The sequence below is a fragment of the Symphalangus syndactylus genome, chromosome 8 (genome assembly GCF_028878055.3).
Source record: "Symphalangus syndactylus isolate Jambi chromosome 8, NHGRI_mSymSyn1-v2.1_pri, whole genome shotgun sequence".
In the NCBI taxonomy this organism is placed as follows: domain Eukaryota; kingdom Metazoa; phylum Chordata; class Mammalia; order Primates; family Hylobatidae; genus Symphalangus; species Symphalangus syndactylus.
In genome coordinates, this window is record NC_072430.2 from 107,879,543 (window position 1) to 107,903,590 (window position 24,048).

General features: G+C 39.8%; 2 protein-coding genes and 1 long non-coding RNA gene across 23 annotated transcripts in view; 2 read left to right on the top strand and 1 right to left on the bottom strand.

The window, feature by feature from the left end:
* Window positions 1-24,048, top strand: part of ABI2 (abl interactor 2) — a 181,992-nt gene that overhangs the window by 111,959 nt on the left and 45,985 nt on the right. For 13 of the 14 annotated variants that reach the window (XM_055290266.2, XM_055290276.2, XM_055290267.2 and 10 more), the window contains one exon: window positions 4,577-4,812. The exons of the other annotated variant lie outside the window; for it this stretch is intronic. In XM_055290266.2, the coding sequence (XP_055146241.1) occupies window positions 4,577-4,743 (167 nt within the window). In that variant the 3' untranslated portion in view covers window positions 4,744-4,812. Of the gene's footprint in view, window positions 1-4,576; window positions 4,813-24,048 lie in introns of those variants that run through there. 14 annotated transcript variants of the gene reach the window in all.
* Window positions 1,305-24,048, bottom strand: part of RAPH1 (Ras association (RalGDS/AF-6) and pleckstrin homology domains 1) — a 109,286-nt gene continuing 86,542 nt past the window's right edge. For 6 of the 8 annotated variants that reach the window (XM_055290246.2, XM_055290248.2, XM_063644888.1 and 3 more), the window contains 6 exons: window positions 22,762-22,905; window positions 21,763-21,873; window positions 16,251-16,349; window positions 15,472-15,592; window positions 12,373-12,515; window positions 1,305-8,889 (listed from right to left, as the gene is read on the bottom strand). In XM_055290246.2, the coding sequence (XP_055146221.1) occupies window positions 6,907-8,889; window positions 12,373-12,515; window positions 15,472-15,592; window positions 16,251-16,349; window positions 21,763-21,873; window positions 22,762-22,905 (2,601 nt within the window). In that variant the 3' untranslated portion in view covers window positions 1,305-6,906. Of the gene's footprint in view, window positions 8,890-8,944; window positions 10,149-12,372; window positions 12,516-15,471; window positions 15,593-16,250; window positions 16,350-21,762; window positions 21,874-22,761; window positions 22,906-24,048 lie in introns of those variants that run through there. The other 2 variants (XM_063644889.1, XM_055290249.2) reach the window with 2 other exon arrangements.
* LOC134737365 (uncharacterized) lies at window positions 16,015-21,681 on the top strand. The gene is made up of 3 exons (XR_010122207.1): window positions 16,015-16,310; window positions 16,560-16,872; window positions 21,205-21,681. It is a non-coding gene; the product is annotated as an uncharacterized lncRNA (long non-coding RNA).

Sequence of the window (24,048 nt, forward strand, 5' to 3'; positions counted from 1 at the left end):
ATTGCAGGTTCGTCAGAAGTGAATCTAAAAGACAAACCACTAACTTGCCTGTGCTTTGTTGCTAATGAGAGCCTAGATTATAAATTTTCTAATGATGTATCTGAGGGTAGCAAGTTTGTCTTCACAATACCCAAAATAATGTTTCAGCTTTTCTCACTTTTCAAGCCCCTCCTATTTCCTCTGTACCTTTATTATTTTGGTATCATTACACAAGGTGAAGAATAATGTAGGAAACTGAAATACCCAGCTAAAACATTTATGGGTTTCTCGTATTTGTGAATAGGATTTTAGGAGTCAGAGCAGTCTTGTCTCAAAGATAGAAAGATAGATAGTATCCAATCTTTTGTTAATGATCCTATTGCTTGACTCTTTTGGGTTACTTTGGAATTAACACATTTGGTTGAACGGCTTTGTGGATCTGGGGCATATGCCAATTAAGGGGCATATGCCATGCGTTCTGTTTTCCTGTCAGCCTGTGTACACTGCTGCTTCTGAAGGCCTAAGTACAGGTGCAGTTTCCACAGTCACGTATGATTGACAGATGGTGAACGAAAGGGGAAGGCTTCCACTTTTTTCGCCCTAGTTTGGTACATGAAGAAGTGATTGCAAACACATTATACATTTATACATACCTTCACAGGGCAGTCCAACACGTAATTGTGACTCCAAAGATTTGAAACAAAAGGCATTCCTTTTTGTATTAGTTTGTACTTAGTTCTTTTTGTTTAAAGAAGACAAATCTTTTTTACTGTTATTTTTTTTTTGAGATGATGATGGAGTCTTGCTGTGTCGCCCAGGCTGGAGTGCAGTGGCGCGATTTCAGCTCACTGCAAGCTCCACCTCCCGGGTTCATGCCATTCTCCTGCCTCAGCCTCCTGAGTAGCTGGGACTACAGGCGCCCGCCACCATGCCCGGCTAATTTTTTTTTTGTACTTCTTCTTTTAGTAGAGATGATGGGGTTTCACCGTGTTAGCCGGGATGGTCTCGATCTCCTGACCTCGTGATCCGCCCGCCTCGGCCTCCCAAAGTGCTGGGATTACAGGCGTGAGCTACCACACCCAGCCGAGAAGAAAAATCTTTAAAAGCTGTTGTCACTTAATCACCAATGTATTTAATTGCCAAATTTCCCTAGGTGGTATAAACTACTCTTAAAAGTTAACAAATTGAACATATCAATCAAACTAGTTTATTTACCACACTTAATTTCTTCTGTGTATGGCCTATGTTTTGGGTACCCTGACATGAAACACAAAACCAGGTTCTTAATGGTGCCGATCCACAAACACTCACTCAAAGTCCCCATGTTTAAATGAAATCTATGAATTTTTTTTATTAAGGATTTGATAAGCTGACATAATGCAAACATGTAACTGAAAAACATTTACACTGACTGTATGACTAGTGTGCTAAGCCATCACAATAGTTTACTGACATAACTGGCAAGAGTAACTTGGAAAATAACTTAATCCAGCAGAACAAAAACATCCTCAGTAGTACTGAATATATCTCTCTCATATATATATCTATATATCTATATCTATATATATATATATATATATATATAGCTTTGCACAATCAGGGAGCAAGGCACATAATGAAATGAGCATACATTTATGCAGAAGAAAATAATAGCAACAAAGCTGCAAGAAAAATTGTAACTTCATCTTCACTGAGCTGTGCATAATCCTTTGAATAATAATGTCTTCTACCTGGTACATCATTATAATGAAGTTCCTTGTCTTTTTCATGCTTTAAAAAAGTATATTTCTACATTGTATCTACTTATGGCAAAGCTCCCACAGCCTACAAGTTAGTGTGAGCCTTGACTCTGTTTTTTAAAGAACTGAGGGAGGGAGCAATCCCAGTTAAATATAATGTGCAATTCTCCTTTAACAGTAAACAATGTTTTTACAACACTTAGCACAAGCTAATTTTATCTTAAATGTACATCTCTGTAAGAGTTCACTAGTGGCTGATAGTAAAATGAAGCAAAATTATTTGAAACATTCCAGTTAATGCTTATTTTCTAGAAGGGGTTATTTTACAAGTAGCAAAAAAAAATGTAGGAGGTGGGGAAATATGAAAAATGGCAGTTTTTGGTATTAGGTCACAATAAATTTAACGAATGGACAGTTTGCAAAATATAAGGGTTTCTCCCCCTTTAGTGCTGCAGACAAGTTTTACTGCCTAAGACGTTGAGGCTTCAACAATCATGAGCTTGGTATTAGTAGCTATCCATGATAAACATAATTACTTCTCGACTTAACCATCTATAAAATATGTAGTGTTCACCATCACCCTGACTCAATTCACTTCTCTAAATGTCTTTGGTAGAAAGCAGCCAGACCCCATGTGGGTAGTGATGTCTCTTGTGAGACACTTTCCATTTCTGCCAAAACTAGAAATACTACCTTCCTTTACTTTCATTAGCACCTCAAAGTTTGCTTGCTGGATTTCTTTAAAAATATTCTGCCAAAAGAGTTGAAGGCACTGGGGGTTTACAGCAAGTATTTTCTCTTTAAAATGGTTTATTACTTCAACAAGCAAAGAGCAAACCAACTGGAGAAATGTATGTTTTTTCTTTTTATTTATCAAGTTTTATTCTACAGCTAAATTTCAGATATCTTTTACATATAGACCTTGCAAGGGCACGGTAAGAACTGAGCACTTGTTTTATTTGAGCGATAAAGGTGTTTGAGGGATAAAGGTGTAGAAATTTTCTCTTTGAATTTTAAAAGGAAAGGCTGGGTACAGTGGCTCATGCCTGTAATCCCAGCATTTTGGGAGGCTGAGGCAGGAAGATCACTTGTGGCCAGGAGTTTTGAGACCAGCCTGGGCAACACAGTGAGACCCCCATCTCTACCAAAAAAAAAAACTTTAAAAGATAATAGGTATCTAATTCTTTTATACTTGCATTTCTCTTTGGATCAAATCTCAACTTTGTGAGAGGTCACATATTCCTACAGGGTTAGGAGTACCCTGCATAATTTATACAAATGTAAAGTGTATATTAAAAAAAAATCAAAGTGAAAGGTACCTGCAATCTAAAGGGTTTTCTTCCCCCAGAAACAGTCACCCTCTTTTCAAGTGTATGACCCAATTATACCTATTTTATGAAAAGCAAGGCATCACATTGATAATCATACAGGATCATATATTGGTCTAAACTTGAGTGGGATTAAATCAGTTATAATTAGTTAGCTCTGTAGGTATATGAAAAACTTTTGGTAATGTACAAAAGTAGGAATGGTTTTTTTACCTGTTTAAAATCACTTTGTAACAAAATTACTTTTAGCTGAGGAACAAAGGTGACAAAGATTTCTGTTGGTGGCTGATAGTCAAAGCAGGCCAATCCACACCATTACCTGAAATATTTTTCAGGCTAATTTATAACTTTATGGATTTCCTCGATACAAGTTTATTAGTTTATTCCCCATATACAAGTTTATTCTCCCAGAATAGCAGCAAATAAAACTTGAATTGGATGTACAGCTCCTAATAACCTTGACGTCAGAGTTGTCACTTGGTTGGAATTATTATGATCCCCCAATTTAAATTTTCTTGATAAACTCAGCATTGTTTTCAGTGACAAGAAAACATACATGGAAAGGGGACCCAAGACAGTTCACCAAGACAGTTCACAGCCCTTTGCAGGATATGCCTTTGGTGGGCGGGAGCACCTAGATTTTAGAGGACTATAAAACACCATGTTTACTTCGTTTGAAATTTTCTGATGAAAATAGTCTTTTGTAACTTAACATTCCACATTCTTTTTCATTTAAAAAGTCCCAGAAATTTAAACTATCCAATTTACAACTAAGGTGGGTATCTGTAAAAACCTTAAGAATAGTTACTCTTCCCAAGAGAATTACAGCATCTGGGGGGGGCGGGGGGGGAAGCATTTGAGCAGTAAGTCACGCTGGCAAAATCCAATACAGAATATCTAGTAAACCTTAATTATTTTACTGAGAATAGATTCTGCTGCCCTACAGCATTGGTGCCAAAACTTTAAGCATAGAGTGATTCTATTTTGAAATTATCTATAGTAGAAATTAAGAGTGTCACTAAGCAAGTCACTACCTCTAATAAGCACCTGTTTGCACTGCCCTCAGCGGCAGGATGAGTTAATCCATGCTGTTCACTTTTCAGTACAGCCAAGTCAACTGCACAGACTCGAAGCAGCCAAGCTGGGTGAGAGCTGCAGAGGGCAGTGAAAGAAGGCACAGTACTAGTGTCATCCGGCAGTAGGTGCTTTCCATGAATACACCAGAGAAAAAGAGCTACAGAAATACAGTCTAGGAAAAGCTACATCCCAACAAAAATCCAAATTAAAGAAAACCCACTAGGGAGTAAAACAGAAGTATAAAGTATCACTTTAGTGGTTTTTTAAATTCAGTTCATACATAAGGTTAATACATTTTTAATTAACAAGCCATTTCTGTCTGTGGAGGAATGTAAAGGGAAATGGCCTGTTGTCGGACAAGCCACTGGATTGGGGTTAAAATGACAGTCTCCTCCTCTAGCCTTACTCTCTTCCTGGCATCATTAGTGTTCAAAAGGATGTCTGCTCTTCCAGGAAAACAGACCAGAAGCATCTGTTCAGGACGGCTATCATCAGGATTGATACATGCAAGAAATTCCAAGAAATCCTGCACTGAAAACAACAAAGGCTGTTGTTTTAGGGCTCAAATCATGGGTGAAAAAAGGTTGGGGGGTACATTTTCCCCCCTCAAGGAAAATTGAAGTTGTCTACCTTCTCATAAGAAAATCACCACCACAATAAAACTCAAAACCCAGGGATGAGTACTTTGATAACTGGATTCATATTCTTATTAACTCTAACCCACAAATATGGGTGCCCCTCAAACTATAAAACTGCAGGCAGAAGACTGAGAAATTCATTCATGAATCACAGTAGCGCTTGGCAATCCACTCAAACATTACCAAAATTTCTGTGCATGCTTAAATTAACAATGCAGATGTGTTAAACATCACTTCATAAATATCAAATACAAAACTTGGTGAACAATCTGAAAGCCCTAAAAGTTAATGGTATATATTCTTACTGCTCCATAACCACATGAATATACTGAACAATATTCTGGAGATGTAGCAATGGAGAGGTGCTGTTCATTCTGTTTATGATGTGGTTTTCGTGGAGTGTGGGTTATGCGAGACCTTGAGTAATACTGTACTAATTAAGCACTTTTGCTCATTCTAGAATTATTTGCCATCTCTTCCCCCACTTTACTGGCATCACTTTTTCCTTGTGGGACAATGTCAACTGATTTCTGCAGTTTGCACTGGTAATCATTAACAATAGGCACAGACTTTCATTACAAGACGTGCTCCCCTTATAAGTGCTGGGATGGCCCATTTTTATTCTCTTGTTTGGGAGCTGCTCTAAGATTGTTTTATTCCTAAGAGTCCAATTTATCATAAGTCGATGAGACAGTACTTATTTCTCTCATGTACCAAGGAAAATTCACAGAAAAAAGCATATAGAAGTATAGTGTGTCGTTAGAGCACTGACTCCATGTTATACCAAACTGCACATGCATAAAACGTAACGTCAGTTACTGGACTTGGACTGTCCCACTCCATCAGAACACCCAGTAACCTGAACTAATCACAACCAGGCTGCAGTCAGCAAGGGCCCTAGTAGCCCCAGTAGCTATAAATGAAATTGTCTTCCCTCTCCATGTAGTCCCATACTTAATAAGTTTTTTGTATTACATATTATAACCCATATATAACCAGATTAATGACACGTGTACAGGGGCCAGTTTTATTCTCTCATCACCCTTCCCTTCTATAGAGCAATGCTCAAAAAATGCATTTTAGAAAATGATTTTTTCTTAATGATGCCCCATATTGGGGCACAGGATGTGTATATTTCATATACCAATTGTGTACAGATATGTAATAACATCTACCTAAAGCACATATTCTAAGAAAGTAACCGGTGACCCAAAGACATACTGGGACAGAACATTACAGAGATAACTGTGTTGTCCATCCTCTTAAAATCAATCAAAGTGAGGATCATGAAGCCAAGTTGATAAAGCTTCATAAAACCGTACTAAAAAGGAACTATCCAGAATTATAGCACTAATTATCCATGTATTGTAGGCAAAGAGCTTACCTGTCAGCACATCCTAAATGTGGGTGGATCACTGCAGCAGTACTGCAGCTAGAACAGCTGAGTTAATTACGCCATGTATTTACTTTCTCTGCACAACCACATACAGATGATGTCTGTGAACATCTCCCCATCCTGCACTAGTTACCCGTTCTATGAAGCTGAGAGATTTTCCTGATTTAAAGTGCCCCTTTATGTATAGCAATGAAGTGTCAGTCAAGCAATTTTAACTTCAGCCAACTGGGGAAAAACAAACACAAAAGCCTTATAGATACACCAAACATTCTGGTGATTTTTCTCAACCAGAAATAGCACATTCTACATCTATTCCTTAGTTATATAATACACAACATGCACAAATAGGCTACACATGGACAGACACTTATAAATACCTTCTAAATAAGTGATTAGAAGTTTTTGGTCCAATCCACATGATATAGAAATCTTCAGAGACAACACACATCCCCTTCTATGCCTCTTCCACCCAAAATACAGAACACCCATTTTCAGATTAGGAGAGAAAAGGAATAAATAACTCTCAGCTCTCTCTCTCTATATACACATACACATACATATATGTACACATATATACACACATACACCGTACAGCTGTGTGTACATGCACGTGTACACACACACATATAGCTGGACACTACCTGAATAACATCATACCAGGAGGCTCTGAACACCTGAATTCACAGATGATTAGGTGAGCTGATTGTAGAAGTGATTACAGATACCATGAAAATGAAGTCCTATGGTGGCTACCAGTCTCTGGAGAGCTTGGTGTTCTGGTCTCTTTTGGGGGGAGCAGGAGGGGGTCCTCTCCGCAACGTTGCATAGCCTGATACATGACTGCCTCCGTAACCAGCCTTCTGTTGATCAGAGAGCAGTTCAGGGGGTGGCGGAGGCAATGCCATATCATCCATAGTGGCTGTTGGTTCTGCTCTGGACATGCGGGAGGAGGACAGTGAGCCGTGCCGAGTGATGGACTTTCGTTGCAGTGTCCTGTTGAGGTCAGCCAGGAATCCAGGCTGGACACTAAGGCTGGATTTGGGAGAGGTGGGCACTTGTGGCACAACTGTGGCCATTGTTGGCTGCTCAGAAATCTCAGCTTGAGTGAGGCGGGTGCTATCATTCCGTTTGGGTCGTGTGGGTGGAGGGGCCTTCTTCACTGACATTTTAGACCATGGTTGTGGTTGAGGATTAACAACTGCCACTTTTGGAGAGGTGTTTCCAGAGAAAACTGCTGGAATCTCAATGGGGGGCAGAGGAAGCTCTGTTTCAGGTGGAGGGGGTGGAAAATCAGAATCAGATGGAGGAGAAGGAAATTCCACCACGGAGTCCTTTCCACGCCCACTCAGAACAGGGGCTTTTGCTGACACACACCCTTGTTGGAGAACTCCAGGAAGATTGACTCCAGAAAGATTGAGTTTTCCAGGCTTGGGGGGTGCTGCAGGAGGTGGTAGGGTCTCCTTGCTGGGAGACCCTGATTCTGCTGGCGGTGTAAACTTGCTGACTAGACTGTCCACCGAGGGTCTCTTGGGCTCGGGGTGCTCTGCACTGCTGCTGGATTTAATGCTGGAGTTGCGCTGTGGGGTTGGGGGTGGTTTCTTTCCCCCAGGGCTGGATATCTTACTGGTCTTTTTGCCTGGAGATCCACTTTTGTCAGGGATAGGAGAAGCTGTGGGTGGAGGTGGTGGTGGTGGTGGGGCTGGGACAGGTGATGGGGGTGGAGGAGGAAACACCAGGCTGCTTTCAGGAGGGGGAGGAGGGAAGTCCGGAGAAGGGACTGGGATGGAGCTGGGCTGCCACTTGGGCTTTGCTTTTACTGCAGGAGGGGACTGTGGAGCTACATTTGCTGGGACAGGCTTTAAGGGCTGAGATTCCATGGTGGGGGGAGTTGGAGGGGGTGGAAACTGGCTGGCTATCTGCTTCACGACTGAGGGCACTGGTGACAGTGGAGAGGGAGGGGGTTTTGCACAGAAGCTCTGTTGCTTGGGTAATGTTGGCGGGGGTATTGGAACAGGAGGGGTAGCGGGAGAGGGTGGAATGTAAGAAGCAGGGAAAGCTGGCTGCTTTTTTGCTGGGGGCACTGGAGGAGTAGGTGTGGGTGGTGCAGCTTGAGTCACAACAGGTGCCACAGTCTTGGTGCTGGTTGGTGGGGGGATGGTCACAAGGGGTTTTGGGGGAGCTTGGGGAGGGAGGGGTGCAGGGATAGGAGGAGGTGGGGGGGGTGTTGGGGGAGCCACCTGAGTAATATGCTGAACTTGATGGATCTTCAGTGGAGGCGGCGGGGCACTGAACTGTGGAAGGGATGGGGCACATGGTGCAGGCTTTAGCTGGGCCATGGCAGAGCCCGGGGTTGGGGGTGGAGGAGGGGGAGGGGGTGGTGGAACAACTCCATTCGGGGGTACCAGGATCTGAGGCTTCACTGACTGTGGCTGCATCACTGGGGGTGTTGGCGGCTTAAACAGGGCCCCCGAATGCTGGGACGCGTTCTGTAGCCGTGTTATTGTGCTGTACTTGACGAACACTGGGGCTGCTGAGCCTGCAGAAGGTGCAGACTGGCTGGGGAGTGGGGGAGGAGGGGGCGGGGGAGGGGGTGGTGGAGGAGGAGGTGGGGGTGGCGGAGGAGGTAGAGGTGGTGAAGGCTGTGAAGCAGTGTAGGGGGTGACTATCTTAGGTTGCGGAGATAAAGGGGGCACAAGTGAAGTGTAGGGCCGATTCATAGACTCCATTCTGGCCTAAAAGGAGTATAAAAAGGGAGTGGGAGAGAGAAAAACACAACAAACAAAACAGTTACAGAGGTAAGCTTTGATTGTGTAAAACTAAAAAGCAGGGAGTCTGGGACATGCATGAAAAGGATGCAGAAGTTGGTGGTGATCATAAAGATGGACAATGTCAGGAAGGCTAAAATCTGATTCTGCGGGCAAGAAGGAAACAGAAAACTTGTTTTACCCCACAGTAAAACAGCTAGACCACCTAACAATCTAGGAAAAATGTCCGGTTGCAAAAGCTGTTTGAATGGTGACAGGATGCATGACTTCTGACCTTGGCTGTATGACTCTGACACAGCCTGCCCTAAATGGAACCCTCTGTGGCGGTCCACTGAGCACTGGACTTGCAAGGGGAGATGTGATGGCTCCAGTTCACCTTTCAGTCCATGACTGCATCCACATCAAGCAGATGCTATAATTGGGTTTAGGAGGGCTTCCTGGTGGAATGAGGATGGCTTTTTGATGCTAGTAAGCTGACACAGGAGAGTATGAGAATGTTGAGCAGGCGTGCACAGTCACACAGGAATGAATAAGCTTGACACACACACTCGTGTTCGTGTGAGACAATTGCATCCAACATGCACAGAAGTCCAGCAATGCAGGTAAAGGGGGGACATTCTTTACATTTGTTTTACTGGAAAATACATAAAGAAATGCTTTGTAAACATTACAGCAAAAGACTGTAAAATATCATACAGAAAAAGCCAGAAGAAATTAAGAGGAAGCTCTGGAAGGCTAGAATAAAGAAAATGTATCAAGAAATGGAAGCTAGCATTTGCCAACAACCAACCCATCTGGGTAGCTGAAATGATCACATCTGGTAGTTTATTTCATGGAGCTAATCATGCATGATGGTGGTTCAGGTACTTTGAAAAGAGGAAAGGAAGGACCCTTGTTTTAAAAACTTTAGGTGCATCTTTTAGGCTCTTTGAACAAACTTTGAAGATCCAAGATAAACCATTTGTTTTCAATTATGAATGACATCAAGAATGCATGGGTTAGTGAACTAGAAGGCTCATTATAGGGCTGAATTCTAATGGCCATCAGGACATTCACATGTTTCTTTTAAAATTACACAAAAAGATTAGTCTGTGAGATTGGGTTACAGGCGTCACCGAGGTTAATGTGTTTCCAGAGAACAACCCCTGACCTTAACTTGACCCTGTCTTGGCTGCTTCAGGGGCGCAGGCCTTATCTGTGCTGGCCTTCTCATTTGGCACCTGAGACTGAGGTAACAGGAGAAGAAACACAGAGTGATCAAGCCTTAAATCATTACTGCTGACAGCAGGGTTCCTACTCTTCTGAAACTCTGTGCAATGATGGACTTTGCTGCTTAATCACAGAACATTTTGGGTCTGTGATTTTGTTTTCCCTAGGTTCCGTAACTTAAAATGCACACGGATCTCACCATTAGTAATTTGGTAAGGCAAAGGGGTTTTTCTTTAGCCATCTGAATTCTGTAAACCAACTTCTCTAGTACATTTTTAGAGTACTAGCTCCATCCAAATTGATTAAATGGGTGAAGGGAGAGAGAATTATTTCTTAAAAGTTTGAGTCTCTAATAAGGGAGTTAAACTCAGTGTTTTGAGAATTTAGATCGTTAGAACCAATTCTCAAATGTTCATTTCTGAAGGAATGGGCTTCAGCCCCACATGGTGCTACTAAGGCCTTCTCTACCCTGCGGGAGCCCAGTTAGTGAACCACATATGCGAATGAAGGAATAAATGGAAAAATGTCCATTTATTCTCATTCATGAATGTACCTGTATAAGTGATTCAGACCAAATTACCCCCCACCAAAAAAATTAAATAAATAAATAAAAACAATTATTAGTAAAAATAAAATAGTTGAGCCCAGGGTGCCACTGGTTCTTCAATGACGGAGTGACCTCTTGCATACTGAAATGGTGACTACAGCCAGGACACATCCTTGCCTACACAACTACAGATGATGTCTGATAGAAGGCCATGATGTCTTTCAAATGAACTAAAGAACCTCTCTATTTTCCTAATTATAGTCTTGTAATAACTATACTCATCCTTCAGTCTCACTGCACAATCTACTATGCAAGGCTCAGGAATCCAAAATTTTAAGGGAAATGGTTTTAATTTAGCCTTCCACATAAAGTATAATTTGAAAAAAAATTCATCAATGCCCAAAGAAATGGCAAAAGCATTAAAAAAAAAAAAGGTAAGGAATGAGTCTGAATAAATTAACCAATAAAGAAATAACTGGACCGAATATGGTGGCTCATTCCTGTAATCCCAGCACTTTGCAAAGCCGAGATGGGAGGATCGCTTGAGGCCAGGAGTTTGAGACCAGCCCAGGCAAAATAGCCAGACCTTGCCTCTACCAAAAAATAAAAAACTAGCCGGGCATGGTGGTGTGCACCTGTAGTCCCAACTATTCAGGCAACTACTCGGGAGGCTGAGGTGAGCAAGGAGGCTGAGGTGGGAGGATCATTTGAGCCCAGGAGGCTTAAGTGAGCCCTGATAACACCACTGCATTCCAGCCTGGGTGATGGGAAAGGGAGAGGGAGAGGGAGAGGAGGGGAAGGGGAGAAGGAAGGAAAGGAAGGGAAGGAAGGAACAGAAGGAAGAGAAGGAAGGAAGAGAAGGAAGGGAGAGAAGGAAGGGAAGGAAGGGAGAGAAGGAAGGGAAGGAAGGGAGAGAAGGAAGGGGAGGGAGGGAGAGAAGTGAGAGGAGGGAAGGAAGGAAGAAAAGAAAAAAAGGAAGAAAAGAAAAAAAAGAGGCTGGGCACGGTGGCTCACGCCTGTAATCCCAGCACTCTGGGAGGCTGAGGCAGGTGGATCACGAAGTCAAGAGGTCAAAACCATCCTGGACAACACGGTGCAACCCTGTCTCTACTAAAAATACAAAAATTAGCTGGGCGTGGTAGCATGTGCCTATAATCCCAGCTACTCAGGAGGCTGAGGCAGGAGAATCGTTTGAACCCGGGAGGCGGAGGTTGCAGTGAGCTGAGATGGCGCCACTGCACTCCAGCCTGGCGACAGAGTGAGACTCTGTCAAAAAAAAAAAAAAAAAGAGGAAAGAAGAGAGACAACTGTAAACAGCTTCTCTAGAATTTAGGGCATTCGCAATAGATGGTGTTTTGCCATCCAAACTGCTTAAGGGTGGAAAGGAAGAAATTGTTATTTCTTAAAAATCTGAGCCACTGATAAAAGAATTAAACAAATTGCGTTTTTTTTTTTTATTTTTTTGAGATTTTAAGTCATTAGAGCCAATTTGTAAATATTCATTTCCAAGGGGAAGTCAAATCAACAGGTCTCTCTGAACTGTCTTTACCCATTACAATTAGGAAGATTGAAAATTAACAAAGGAGACCAAAATAAGGCCAAATAAGATCCCCAATAAAGACATGAGAGAGCAACAATTTAAACCCAAAAGAATACCACAGAATTTTCAATGTAAATTAAAACGAAGCTGTTACCTTGCTGGACTCTTCCAGCTGAGTGCCTCGTTTCCAGGCTTCAGAGAATATGGAGCTCACGGTGCTCTGGGAACGGACGTGTCCTGCTGGCTGGGTGTCAGAAACTCCACTATCAGACTGATTGGAGTGATTTGACTGAGACTCTGTTTAAAATAGTTTTTTAAACATAGGTTTAAAAGAGTCAGTATTCTGACAGCATTCATATGTATGTCTAGTTAGATCTTTTACACAAGGTCAAGTGCTGTGTAGAACAGCACCAAGTTATTTTACTCATTTCATCATAAACACAGCCAGTATTTTCTACTAGAAAACTTCCCTTACTTTGGAATTAATAAGAAATCTCAGATTAGTTTTAATACTTCACCATGAGAGACTGATAATTATAATAAATGATTCACATAACATTATTGGTATCCTGACATCCAGTCTTGCATGAAATCTACTCTAAACAATAAAAGAATTAATGAACCATCAGTAGAGGAGTCTCTCAATCATGTCTGCATTACATTCAGCATCAGCCTTTTTAATACTCCTGCCCTAAGGTCACCCCAGAATTGTAACTTAGGAATTCAGATCTATACACAATGATTATTTCCTTTCTTCTAGCAATGAACAATACTTAGAATTTGACCCTCTAGTGGGAAGTGTGTTTCCTAGGGATTTAGGTATTGGCCCCATAGGGTGGCAGCTGTGCTGTATCCTGGCCTGTCAGCAAGGCACAAAAAAGTTTTGAAAGGAGTGAGGCCTGGTGGGAATGGCTGTGAGCATACAGTGTCTCTTTGCCGCCTGAGCGAGGAGGCTGAGGTGGGAGGATCATTTGAGCCCAGGAGACTTAAGTGAGCTATGATAACACCACCGCATTCCAGCCTGGGTGATGGGAGAGGGAGGAAGGAAAAGGAAGGAAAGGGAAAGGGAACCATGTTCTGGAAGGGTTGCTGTTTTTTTTCTTTTTCCATTTTAATAAATATTTTCTTAGAATAGTTTTAAGATATCTACATATTAGATATTTGAATATGAGAAGAGTTTTAGCACAGAATTCCTATATACCCGGCATCCAGTTTACCCATTTAGCAATATGTTTGCTTTTAAAGAAATTCTCCTTTGGGAAAAAAGTGTCCTCTTTTAATTTTATTCCCTTTTCCCCACTATTAACATGTTACATTACTATACTACATTTGTCACAACTAAGGAAATGTCCTGCTACTATTAACTACGCTCCACACTTTATTCGGATTTCACTAGTTTTTCCCTCATGTGCCTTTTCTGATCCAGGACACCACGTTACAGTTAGTCATCATGTCTCCTATAACAGCTTCTCAGAATTTCCTGTTTTTGATGACTTAGACAGTTTTGAGGAATAGTGGTCAGGTATCTTGTAGACTGTCTCTCAGTTTTGGTTTGTCTGATGCTTTTTCTCTTGATTAGTCTGAGTTTATGGAACTTGGGGAGGAAGATCATAGAGGAAAGAAGCCATCCTCACACACTATGTCAAAGGTCCCTATAACCAATATGACTTAGATATTGACCTTGACCACGTGGTTGTGGCAGTGTTTGTCAGGTTTCTCCACTGTGAAGTTACCCCTAATCCCCGCTCCATAATCACTGGAAGCAAGTTACTAAGCACAGTCCACACTTGAGGATTGAAGAGGTAAGCTCCACTTCCTTCAGGACAAAGTGTCTTCATAAATCATTTAGAAATCTACACAGGACAGTTGTCTCCTCTTCCCCATTTATTTATTCAATGATTTATTTACATCAGTATAAACTCATGGATATTTATGTCCATGGGTTACAATCCTATACTACATTACTTATTGTATTGCTCAAATTGTTCCAGCTTTGACCTTTGGAGCTTTCAGACTGGCTCCTCTGTGTATCCCTTTGACATATTCTCATCTTGTGTTTTGTGAGACAGGGTCTCGTTCTGTTGCACAAGCTGGAGCGCAGTGGTGTGATTATAGCTCACTGCAGCCTTGAACTTTTGGGCTCAAGCAATCCTCCTGCCTCAGCCTCCTGAGTTGCTAGGACTATGTGTACTACCAAGTCTGGCTAATTAAAAAAAAAAAAAAAAGTTGTAGAGATGGGGTCTTGCTGTGCTGCCCAGGCTGGTTTTGAACGCCTGGGCTCAAGTGATCCCTTAACCTAGGCCTCCCAAAGCATTGACATTACAGGCGTGATCCACTGCGCCTGGCCCTACTGTTGTTTTTTAAGCATTCCCTTACTTTCTGGCATTACAAGATGCTCCAGGCTCATCTTGTATATATTCGCTCCTGCAGCCCTATAATCAGCCATTTCTCTATTTCTCTTGACAGCCTTGGGTTTTTTTTTATTTTTTTATTTTTTTTTATTTTTTTAAGAATGGTATTAGAAACCATGATCTATTTAAGCAGCATCCTTGGCCAAAATTTAATAAAACAAAAAAACAAAAAGAAACCTCTATGATCTAGGGACTGGGTATTCTCATTGTTCCTGGGGTATCACTGCTTCTAGTCCTCAGTGGACAGCACTAGGAAATGTGTATATACACATTCTAAATTTGTTTTTACTTAATAGAGATGAAATAGTCATACAGCTTTTAAATATACTACTAAAGTTATTATTTCATCACATCCAATGCAAAAATTTAAAAATTCTGCTTTTAGATGACATGGATCTCATTCATGAAACATTTTAAATTGAAAGAAGATTTATGTTAAGATGTAATCATAGCACGCACTTGTTTAAAGGATATAGGAATCTGAAGGAGTGCAGCTTCTTCATGGATTCTGAGTACAAAGATTCTTTCCAAGTAATGTTTTATCCCAAATTATGCATTAACAGTGTCCAGCAGTATGTATGTTTGGAATAAATTTTATAAATATAAATAACAAAACTGGCTTTAGAAATCTATATACTGATTTTTCACTTCAAATACATTTGTGAACTAGCCCATGATACTGTACTCTCTAGCAATTTTTAAAAAGGCATCTATTGATTATAATTTAGGAATTAAGTATGGCTCCGGTTTTTAAGAATCAAGTTGAAATTTCCAGGTCTATCAGTCTCTACAGAGACCTTCATATTAATTGCAAAATAGTGCTTTGAAGCATTTTGAACTACCTGGGATGCTGGAAGAACTGGATCCTGATTTAATACTGGAGCTGGATAAGGAAGTCCAATCATAGGCTGACTCTGTCCTCTTCAAGGCTTCTTGGTAGTTCATATAGAGCTGCTTCCCATACTAAAGAGAAGACAGGAAATGGTGACATCTAAACTTTACTGAGTATGATACAGAAGGATAAGGTAAAATGGGGGACATATTTCTGTTTAATGATTGATGGTCTGTATTAAAATTGATACCTATGATACTTCAAAAATTCCTCTAATACCATAAATTATAATCTATTCTTATTTCTCCTCATTTTTAGAGGGGCAGCAAGAAGTCAACACTTGATTCTATTCATTATAAACATTAATGTTTTTTCACCCCAAATTCTTGATCCAAGGGCAGCTTTTTAGCACTCTTCAGGATACTGCTCCAAATGTGGTTGGTAAATGATCATTACTTAAAGTAATTTAATTTTTCCAAAACTTACTTTGCTTAGGCTAAACTCTACTATTTAAGAATCATATAATGCATTCTCCAAAGCCAAAATAAATCACTTTGATACTACACAAGCTTTTACCAGCAGTATTATTCCAAGTATACCAAATGTTAAAAGTTTATCCCTATAAACAAGGAAAAAAGACAACATTTAAAACTTGAAACTTAGGCCTGAAAAACCTAGGCACTGGCAAATCCATGAACATGAAATAGTCAGAATAGTTGTCATGACAACGAAAACTATATCATCGACAAACACCTCATTATTCCATCATCAAATCAAAAGGAGACATGCCTTTGCAATGCGGATCCCATTGACCCACTGATGCAGTGTCCTCACATCATCACAACAAAGGTATTTGATATATTGAGATTTCTTCTGGATTTGTGGATGCTGCAAGATTAAAGACAAAATCCAACTAAGTCCCTTGGAGAACTAAAGAAAAACAAACTTTATCAAAGCTTAAACATATTCTGACAAGTTATAGGTCATTAGAGTAATGGCCAATACATTTATGCTTCTTATATGGCCATAAGGCCAAATAAAATAGCCCATAAGAATTTTTACAAAGTAAATGAGAAAGAAACTTTTGTGAAATTTTAGGTCAAGATGTCCAAGTTAAAATAGATCTTCACATCTTGAGAAATTCCCAAACATTCCTTCTACATTTCAAAGAAACAAAGTTCATCAAGGTTAACAAAGTCCATAGAATTCTCCATCTATAAGATTATGGAAAAGGAAGAGAATGTTTAATTTCACTTTCAACCCACTGAAATTATGGGTGCAGAAGACTCCAAATCAGAGAGGGACTTTGACAAAGCTTCAGTGTCTAGAGGTGAGGTGAATTACTGGGCTGGGTACACCAAGCCTATGGCACAGCACCTGGGACAAGAATCTACAGTCACACCTGTCACAGGTGAGTACAGCCCTGTAGGCCCCACTCTCTACCAAACTACAGGGCTGCAGCACTTGCCTCCAGGGGACACGTAGATGTCAACAGCATCATCACATTTAGTTTTCACAACCCACCGTACTTTTCAGTTGAGGCTTGGATGAGAGGTGACTGACTTAACCTTGGCTACAAAATCCAGGTGTTAGGAATATGTTTAAGGATTTTTAACACCACTGAGCCTCAACCACTAGGTCCTTGGAAAGAAAAGCCCTAAATCACACTTGTTCTGAATGTAATGACTTATGATTACCGCATCTCTTTTCAACTATTCTGAAAACCAAAAAACTAATGGCTATAATTTGCCTGGAAAAAATTTTAAATTTGTGTTCAGTTATAAGAAAGAAAAAGGCCAGACATGGTGGCTCAGGCCTGTAATCCCAGCACTTTGGGAGGCCAAGGCGGGTGGATCAAGGGGTCAGGAGTTCGAGACCAACCTGACCAACATGGTGAAACCCCGTCTCTATTAAAAATACAAAAATTAGTTGGACGTGGTGGTGCATGCCTGTAATCCCAGCTACTCAGGAGGCTGACACAGGAGAATCGCTTAAACCCGGGAGGCAGAGGTTGCAGTGAGCCAAGATCGTGCCACCGCACTCCAGCCTGGTTGACAGAGCGAGACTTCATCTCCAAAAAAAAAAAAAACAAAAAAAAAAAAACAAAGAAAAAAAGCTTTAAAAGAATTTAGTTTTCCAAAATTCCCCAATCATATTCATTTGTTGTGAAAATCCATGAGCTCAATAAAATAAGCAATTTAAATAAGTTTTCAATGCATCAAGAATAGATGGCCACCAACAGAAGTTATGTATCTGCATTGTTAAAGATCAATCACTTTGGTCTACAATGAGGAAAAAAAAAAAAAGAAACCCATTAATTCTATTCTTTATTTTTCAGAGCTCAGCTCCTGTAACATTTAATACCAAAACCAATTTTCTTGTTGAAGGTTATAGTCAGTTTTAAACAATAAACCCTCAACAATAAGAGGTTAGCAAAATAATACCTAACAGTCTTCCCTCCTGATAATATAGGCCCTCTCTTGGAATATGCTCCTTGTCCATGGTAAATTACATTATAATAAACCATAATAGTGATCTTGAAAAAGCAAAGGAGGGCAGACAGAGAAGTATGTATTCTTCTATAAAAGGAGGAAAGGGGGTTTTACCTCATTCATTCATTCAACAGATACTTATTGAGAACTATTTGCCAGGTGCTTCAATTAGGTTTAGTGATGAGCAAAACAAAAGCTATAGTTTGTGCAGAAGATAAAATAGGCTAACTGAAAAGAGCTCTGTTAGTGTTGCCAGTGAAGGCTTAAGAGACTGTTCTGCTTCATGGAGGCACTGTCTGCAGGGCAAGGTTCAGAGATCTTAGCAAGCTGCTTTAGATGGCTCACAACTGCATCACCACCCCCTCCCTTCATGGTGATTTGCAAACTCGACTGCATGGGTGTTCAACTGTAGCAGAAGCCCAAGTGTGCATGTGTGCTTCTATGCGTTCTGCACAAAAAGAGGTTTTTTTTTTTTTTTTTTTTTTAATCAAAACAACATCTGGGAAAATCAAAGAGAAATTATCTTCCACCCTGTTCTCCTCATCTCTCTAACCGGGGAATACAGTTAATAACCTGAAGAGTACTATGGTGTAAGTAAGTATGAGTCTTTTTAAGTCAAGTATCAGATTACTGCTAGTTTAAAATTCCTTTTAGAACCTCAAAACATTTTTTCATTCTCTCACATAATAAAGGCATTCATTACTTTCCTTATGGTCATCCAGGCTCTGTACAAGTACTTCTGCAGATTGTCTGTTCTGCTAATATATTATTTTATTAAAAGTGGCATTTATTGCACCCTTGCTATGTACTAGACACTATGTAAAATATTTCACATACTTCACATTTTTCATTAAATACTCACAAAACCCCTCTGAGTTACATATTATTATCTCCACGTTCCCAGAAGAAAGCAAGGCACAGAGTAAGGTTAAAACAGCACTCAAAATTGCTTCCGATAAGTGAAAGGTAGTACTAGAATTTGAACCCATGCAATCTCATCCCAGAGTGCATGCTTTTAACTACTATTTCATACTACTGCCTTATTAAAATGTGCCCCTTTGAATCTGCTACCTCTGCTCCGTTTTTCCCCACAATATTATGCTGTCATTTTAAAAATTATACCAGGGTTAAGAGGAAGGCTGGAGGAGACATTCATTGCTAAAAACCAGAAGCTCCACATTTAGATTCTTAAGAGAGTCCAGAGAACATATAATGAAATTGCTCCCAAAACAGATGACTACCTATTAAGAAAGAAAGGTCAACATTTCATTTTTAAAATGACGCTGACAGGTTGAGTGCAGGCCCCTATGGCCAGCTCCTCCTCCCCACTTCTTTCCTGGCAGAGCCTTACCTCTCACCTATATCCCACAGGGTGTGAATTCTGACTGGTGTAAGCCAACCATAGTAGTTTTATTCCCTTGTCAGTCATCGGCTTGTCAGCAGAAAATGTACTCTGGGCCAGTAACTCTCAAAAGGAGGGTGGTTGAGTAACTGCTGTGAAATTGTTCCTTCCTCTTATAAAAGACAAATACAGGGAGCAATAATCCCTCTTCTGCTGGCTGGATTTTACTGGGTCTACATGTGATGCATAGAACTGCAGCAGCCATCTTGGGACTGTGAGGTGAATCAGCCTGAGAATAAGCTGATACGCGGGAAGTAGAACAAGGAAAGATGGAAAGAATTTGAGTTCTCACTGACAATCTTGAGCCGCTGAAATAACCAACCAACTCTTACTGTTTTCATGTTATGAGATTCCCCCAATAACTTTCTTTTATGTGGACTATGTCTACTGATATTGAAGGAGTTAAAAATGTACCACCCTGGCATATACTGACTAAGTTAAAAGACACTTGAAAAACAGCTGGTACAGAAGATCACTCTGACCTTCATGCTATTTCTTAAAAGCCTTAGAAGATGAAATTACCATGCAAAAGATGCCTTCTCAATACTAGAAAGCGACAGTATCTTTCTCCTCAGGGATGAGAAGTTGAAACCAACAGAATTCTGTACAGACCTTGTTAAAATAACTCGTATCTTTAAGGCTTCACATATAATTTAGTTGCTTCTTCACAAATTATTCTTTGTCCAATCCAGTATACAAGTAATTATGCTTTTCTCCTGTTGATCTCTTATGTCAATTTAATTTGTGTGCCCAGCTAGGACCCTAAGAGTATGGAAGTGAAGTTTTTCCACCCCAGCAATACTTACACTATAAATTAAAACTAAGAAAAAATTAAACTACAAGAATACACAGGCCAGGCCAGGCAGAGTAGCTCATGCCTAGAATCCCAGCACTTCAGCAGACTGAGGTAGGCGGATCACTTGAGGCCAGCCTGACCAACACTGACTTCACTAGCGTGAAGATACCATCACATGTCATATAACCTCTTAGAAACATATACATATGTGAGAGAATGAAAGTTCAAGAGGCAAATAACATCTTCGCGTTATTAAATAATTTTGACATCATGGTCTTAGGGACGGACTCTCAGGAGACTGTGGACCTCATTTTGAAAACTGCTGAATTAAGCTACTTTGTACTGACTTTTAAAAAATTATTTGCACCTAAAGGTACCTAAAATGATACAGTGGTGTTCCCCAAAAGCACAATTATGTAATAAAAGGTTACCATTATGGCCAGGAGCAGTGGCTCCGCCTGTAATCCCAGCACTCTGGGAAGCCTAGGCAGGCAGATGGCTTGAGGCCGGGAGTCTGTGACTAGCCTAGGCAACATGACCAATCCCTGTCTCTACAGAAAACACAAAAATTAGCTGGGTGTGGTGGCATGTGCCTGAAGTCCCAGCTACTTGGGAGACTGAGCTGGAAAGATCGCTGGAGCCTGAGAAGTCGAGGCTACAGTGAGCTGTGATCGCGCCACTGCACTCCAGCCCAGGTGACAGAGCAAGACCCTGCCTCAAAAAAAAAAAAAAAAAAAAAAAAAAAAAAAAACAGGTTGCTATTACAATGTACTGAACTTTATCAAAGCAATCAAAACTCCAAAATCCTAAAATCCTAAAACTCCCAAACTAATGGCAGTCCCCAAACTAAAGTGACAATTCTCAGTGAAAAGTGAAATTAAACATGATGATATGAACATGTAGACCTAAGTAGTTACCAAGGAATTACAAAGATGGAGCTAATGAAAAAAAAAAAAAAAATTATCTCCCTAATTTTCTTGAATTTTGTATGTCATTTTTATCAGTGTTCTAATAGATCACTATAAATTTGCTTAAAATGCCCATTCTTCTCAGAAGTACAGATATAATCATTGCAAGAAGTACAAAAGCTTGAATAAAGAAGAAAAAAAACCTTCCTAAAAACAGCTCAGGTCACAATACATGCATGGACTATCGTGACTATAGTTCAGGGAAAAAAAGAGACAAAAATTATTTCTGGACCAGATGACAGCCAGTCTGATTTGAACTTGGACACAGTGCCCTCTGATGGTTTGCTGAGTAAGTACAGGAAAAGAACTAAAGCACATTTATGACCTACATTCGGCTCTAAGTTTTCCTAAAATAAGCCTGGTGTTAAATGAGAATCTCAAATTTATAATCAAATACATTTTATATCTCACAACTCAAAGCTTACAATCTAATATTCACTCCTTACCTAGAGATACTTGGCTCAGGGTCTGCTATGATACAGCACATGCCTCTTTTCCTTACCACACTTCACCATTCCTTTTTAAACTTTGAGAATAAAGCAAAAACAGTATAATTGGTGGAATCTCAACAGTTCTAAAATGTCCAATAACCTGCTCTATGTCTAACATTAATTAAAATTCCTAAAAAGAAATATGTGTTTACCTTCAGCACCAGACAATAGTCTGTAGGTGCTTTGTATTTGTTCCGATAGTCCTGGCCATAATAAACGTTGACGTGATCCAGCTGGAGAAAGCACACCAGATCCCGAGAGACCTAAGATAAAAACACCAAAAAGATAAAATTAATAATGCACAAACAAGCAAATATACCTGGTTAACATTTTCTAGGTGAGAATCAAAACTACTTTTGCTAATACTAAATAGAAATTATTGCTATTTACACAAGACAATGAAATGCTCCATAAATGTTTCTTCTTTAATCATTAACGTAACAAAAAAAGCAGCCCATTTTACTTACTGTTTTGTCATTCACAATGAACACTAACTTGTTAAGGAGTGTTGGCATTTTAAAGATACTATTAATATAGTCTAGCACATTAAAAACAATATTGTATAATAGAGCTCTCTGGAAAGAACAAGAAAAGGTAGTTCAGTGCCTATAATGCATATGTAAAGTACAGTGATTTGCAACTGGTTGGGGGGAGGTTTTCACCAGTTAAATAGGGGCAACAATATATGCTCATAGGACCGTTGTGAAGACTAGATGAGCTAATACTGTAAAAAAGTTTAGAACAGTCTTGGTGCCAATAAGCATGGAAGTGATAGCTACATCAGGGTGGCCCTTAGCAGAAGAAGCATATTACCCAAACAAGATAAAAAAGCCTGTAATCCCAGAGAGCTGTGCTGTTCTTCCCAAACAAAAATAAACAAAACTACTCCAGAAAGAGTCCCCAAAAAACAACAAATAAAACTATGATTTCAAATTTGGTAAAGAGAACTGAGATAGGCTCAACTAGTGACCAGAGAAGTAAGAACTTTCAGGTTTCTTCTTCTTTATAATAGATTAATAAACAAGCAATATTCTATGTCTTCCACGAATTGAAACAAATCATAGCCTGGGTTCACCTTATCAGCATACTCAATACAAATGAAAAGCAATGAGCATAATGAGGAAGTTCAAATTCCAACAGAAGGGACACACCTTTGCTTTTCCTTTAGGAACATAGTAGATACCAGATGCTCGCAAGAGAAAATAACGCTTTTTCCAGGACTTCTTGCCATCATCCTTCAACCAAAGGACTCCTTCAATTTCTGGTACAGTTACAGAACTTCCACAAAAACATTCCTAAAATAACAAGATTATTTGGAAAGACTTACGATCGTTGGATTCTCAGAACAAAGTTGTGTTTACTCCTGTGAAATGCATGACAGTTATTAAACCAAAATGGTTTTATATTAAAACCAAGCTGCTAATTTAACCTCAATTAGAACTTTCCAGCCAGGTGTAGTGGCTCATGCCTGTAATCCCAGCACTTTGGGAAGCCGAAGCGGGCGGATCACTTGAGGTCAGGAGTTCAAGACCAGCCTGGCCAACATAGTGAAACCACGTCTCTACTTAAAAAAAAAGCCGGGCATGGTGGCGCGAGCCTGTAGTCCCAGTTATGTGGGCAGCTGAGGCACAAAAATTGCTTGAACCTGGGAGGCGGAGATTGCAGTGAGCTGAGATCGCACCACTGCACTCCAGCCTGGGCAACAAAGCAAGACTGTCTCAAAACAAAAACAAAACCAAAAAACACTTTCTATTCTAAACACAATATGAATTTGGAACTACTATGGCAATCCTAAAATGTTTATTAAATAAAAATGCCAGTCATACATGTAATACTGAATTTTTACCTACAAACTTTTAACTAAAACACTGTTTCGGAGAAAAACTAAGTTGACACATTAACTGAGTTGCATATAACAGTAGTTAAATACCTTTGTAAACAGCAAAGTTACACTAAATTTAATGAAACTGTCAGGGCAAACCAAGCATTAGACTTTATTTTTTCTCTACATTTAGATTAGCTGTCAAACTAAACAGGAATATATTTTAAAAGAATGCAACGTGCTAAGTGTATGATTAAACTTTAAGAATTTAAAAACTATCCATTTACGTGACTCTAAGACAAAGAGGGCATTTATTTAAAAAATACTTAATACTAAGTTGAAAGGACTATAAACACTCAAAATTCTAAGTTCTAAACACCATGCTTTGATAAAAATCTAATATTAAATAAATCAATCATGTATTTGTGAAAGAAAAGAGAAATCCTCAGAAAACACTAATATAGGACATTTGGGCCTAAATTAATTTCTTTCTCCTCAAAGTACAGAAAAATTAGGAATTATAAGGCGGATTTTTACTTAACTGTAGCTAGTATCACTATGAAAAACTGAATGTCGATCTTCGCTTCCTAATTGCCTTGCTGGTAAGTAAGGGTTT